Below are 3,357 nucleotides of genomic sequence, written 5' to 3'. Positions count from 1 at the left end.
GCCATAGGCTATATGCAAGATTTTTGTAGTCCTTTAAAATGTTTTTATAAAAAATTCTATAGACATATATGTGCATATTTCTTAGTAAATTTTTTGTTCATATTTCTTTTTAAGAGTCCATTGCCTCTTTACCCTTGTTGTATATTTATGGTATTATCATGCAAAATCTACTAGTTACTTTCATGTTTCTATGTCATGGCAGACAAAAACCATTTTTAGACACTCTTTGAAAAAGCCAGAAATGTTTGTATATGTTTTACATTTCTCATATTCTACTGACAGTGAAGGTAGCTGGTAGATATTTCCTAAATACACAATACTATCATATGAAGCACCAAAGGCTATTAATGATACTTTTCTACTCTGTATTATATTACTCTTCTTAATGATGTACTCCTCTTGGATACTGTGGTCTCTACAAGAATTTGGATAATATTCTCAAAGAAATTTTTTCTTTCCTTTTTTTTTTGAACTGATATATTTTTTTGGATTTATGGTGACTTTGAATTTACTAATCTGCTACACTCCTGATGTACTTATTTTATCTTAATTTCATGTGTGCAAGATATATTTATCCAAGTCTAATAGGTATGATTATTTTTTTAAATTTTTGTTTATTTCAGCCATGAATCCTAATCATATCCAAGAATATTCATCAGAAAAGTGCCTAAAACATATATTTCATGAAGTGATAAATGCAAAATACAGAAGTTGTAATATTGACTTTTTATCACAAAAGAAAACATGGAAAACTACAAGTGATAGTGAACACCAGAAATCATATAAAAAATCAGGCCTTGTTCATCACCAGAGAATGTATACTGGAGAGAAGCCCTACATATGTAAAGATTGTGGCAAAGTTTTTGGTCGAAAAACACACCTTATTTGCCACAGCAGAACTCAAACTAGAGAGAAACCATACAAATGTACAGAATGTGGCAAAGCTTTTGGTGAAAAATCACACCTTATTTGCCACAGAAGGACTCACACTAGAGAGAAGCCCTACAAATGTAAAGATTGTGACAAAGCTTTTGGTCAAAAATCAAGCCTTATTTGCCACAGGAGAACTCACACTGGAGAGAAGGCAAACAAATGTAACAGTTGTGGCAAAACTCTTCATCAAAAATCAGACCTTATTTACCATATCAGATATCACACTGGAGAGAAGCCCTACAAGTGTAAAGATTGTGGCAAAGCTTTTGGTAAAAAATCACAGCTTATTCGCCACAGGAGAACTCACACTGGAGAGAAGCCCTACAAATGTAAAGATTGTGGCAAAGCTTTTGGTCAAAAATCAAACCTTATTTGCCACATTAGAACTCACACTGGAGAGAAGCCCTACAAATGTACAGAATGTGGCAAAGCTTTTGGTCAAAAATCAAGCCTTATTTACCATAGCAGATATCACACTGGAGAGAAGCCCTACAAGTGTAAAGATTGTGGCAAAGCTTTTGGTCAAAAATCACACCTTATTTGCCAAGGAGAACTCACACTGGAGAGAAGCCCTACAAATGTAAAGATTGTGGCAAAGCTTTTGGTCAAAAATCACACCTTATTCGCCACAGGAGAACTCACACTGGAGAGAAGCCCTTCAAATGTAAAGATTGTGACAAAAACTTTTGTGAAAAATCAAACCTTATTTGCCACAGGAGAACTCACACTGGAGAGAAGCCATACAAATGTAAAGATTGTGGCAAAGCTTTTGGTCAAAAATCACACCTTATTCGCCACAGGAGAACTCACACTGGAGAGAAGCCCTACAAATGTAAAGATTGCGACAAAAACTTTTGTGAAAAATCAAACCTTATTTGCCACAGGAGAACTCACACTGGAGAGAAGCCCTACAAATGTAAAGATTGTGGTAAAGTTTTTGGTCAAAAATCAAACCTTATTTACCATAGCAGATATCACACTGGAGAGAAGCCCTACAAGTGTAAAGATTGTGGCAAAGCTTTTGGTCAAAAATCAAACCTTATTTGCCACAGCATAACTCACACCGGATAAAAGCCCTACAAATGTAAAGATTGTGGTAAAGCTTTTGGTCAAAAATCACACCTTATTTACCACAGAAGAACTCACACTGGTGAGAAGCCCTACAAATGTAAAGATTGTGGCAAAGCTTTTGGTCGAAAATCACACCTTATTTGCCACAGGAGAACTCACACTGGAGAGAAGCCCTACAAATGTAAAGATTGTGGCAAAGCTTTTGGTCAAAAATCACACCTTATTCGCCACAGCAGAACTCACACTGGAGAGAAGCCCTACAAATGTGAAGATTGCGACAAAAACTTTTGTGAAATATCAAACCTTATTTGCCACAGGAGAATTCACACTGGAGACCAACAAATGTAACAATTTTGGCAAAACTCTTCGTCAAAAATCAGACCTTATTTACCATAGCAGATATCACACTGGAGAGAAGCCTACAAGTGTAAAGATTGTGGCAAAGCTTTTGGTCAAAAATCACACCTTATTTGCCACAGCAGAACTCACACTGGAGAGAAGCCCTACAAATGTAAAGATTGTGACAAAACTTTTCGTGAAAAATCAAACCTTATTTGCCACAGAAGAACTCACACTGGAGAGAAGCCCTACAATTGTACAGAATGTTGGAAATCTTTTGGTCACAAATCAAGCCTTATTCGCCACAGGAGAAATCACAGTGAAGAGAAGCCCTAAAAAATATAAAGAATGTGGCAAAGCTTTTGGTCAAAAATAGACCTTATTCACCACAGCAGAGCACACTGGAGAGAAGCCCTACAAATGCAAAGAATGTGCAAAGCTTTTACTCAAGGAACAGGCTTTATTTGCCACAGAAGAACTCTCTCTAGAGAGAAGCCTTACAAATGTAAAGAATGTGGCAAAGCATTAAGTCAAAAATCACACCTTATTTGCCACAACAGAACTCCCACTGGAGAGAAACCTCACAAATGCAAAGTTTTTACTCAAATTTTACCCCTTATTTGCCACAGCAGAATTTACACTAGAGAGAAGCCTTGCAAATATAAGGAATGTGGCAAAGCTTTTAGCAATAAAACAGGCCTTATTCACCACAACAGAACTCATACTGGAGAATAGACCTACAAATGTGAATAATGTGGAAAACTTTTAATAAAAAATAAAACTTTATTCACCACAGCAGAAGACATCCTGGTGAATGTGAAATGTGAATAAAGTGATAATACTTTTAAAGCAAGACTAAACCTTCTGGCTGGGGCGTGGTTCAGTGGTAGAGTGCTAGCCTCGCATGTGTGAGATCCTGGGTTCTATCCTCAGCACCACATAGAAATAAATTAATTAAATAAAGGTATTGTGTCCAACTACAACTACAAAATAAACATTAAAAAAAGAAAGACT

The 3,357-nt window shown here is 36.2% G+C and overlaps 1 protein-coding gene across 1 annotated transcript; it reads left to right on the top strand.

Moving 5' to 3' along the window:
- Nucleotides 1–625: 625 nt before the first annotated feature.
- On the top strand, nucleotides 626–2,679 carry LOC143388174 (uncharacterized). The gene is given in 3 exon segments (XM_077108091.1): nucleotides 626–1,475; nucleotides 1,478–2,344; nucleotides 2,423–2,679. Coding segments are annotated over 3 exon segments (1,974 nt in total).
- The last annotated feature ends 678 nt before the right edge of the window (nucleotides 2,680–3,357 follow it).

The sequence above is a fragment of the Callospermophilus lateralis genome, unplaced genomic scaffold (genome assembly GCF_048772815.1).
Source record: "Callospermophilus lateralis isolate mCalLat2 unplaced genomic scaffold, mCalLat2.hap1 Scaffold_1341, whole genome shotgun sequence".
Lineage (NCBI taxonomy): Eukaryota > Metazoa > Chordata > Mammalia > Rodentia > Sciuridae > Callospermophilus > Callospermophilus lateralis.
The sequence above is the reverse complement of the archived record's forward strand: the minus strand, read 5'-3'. Positions and strand labels throughout refer to the sequence as shown.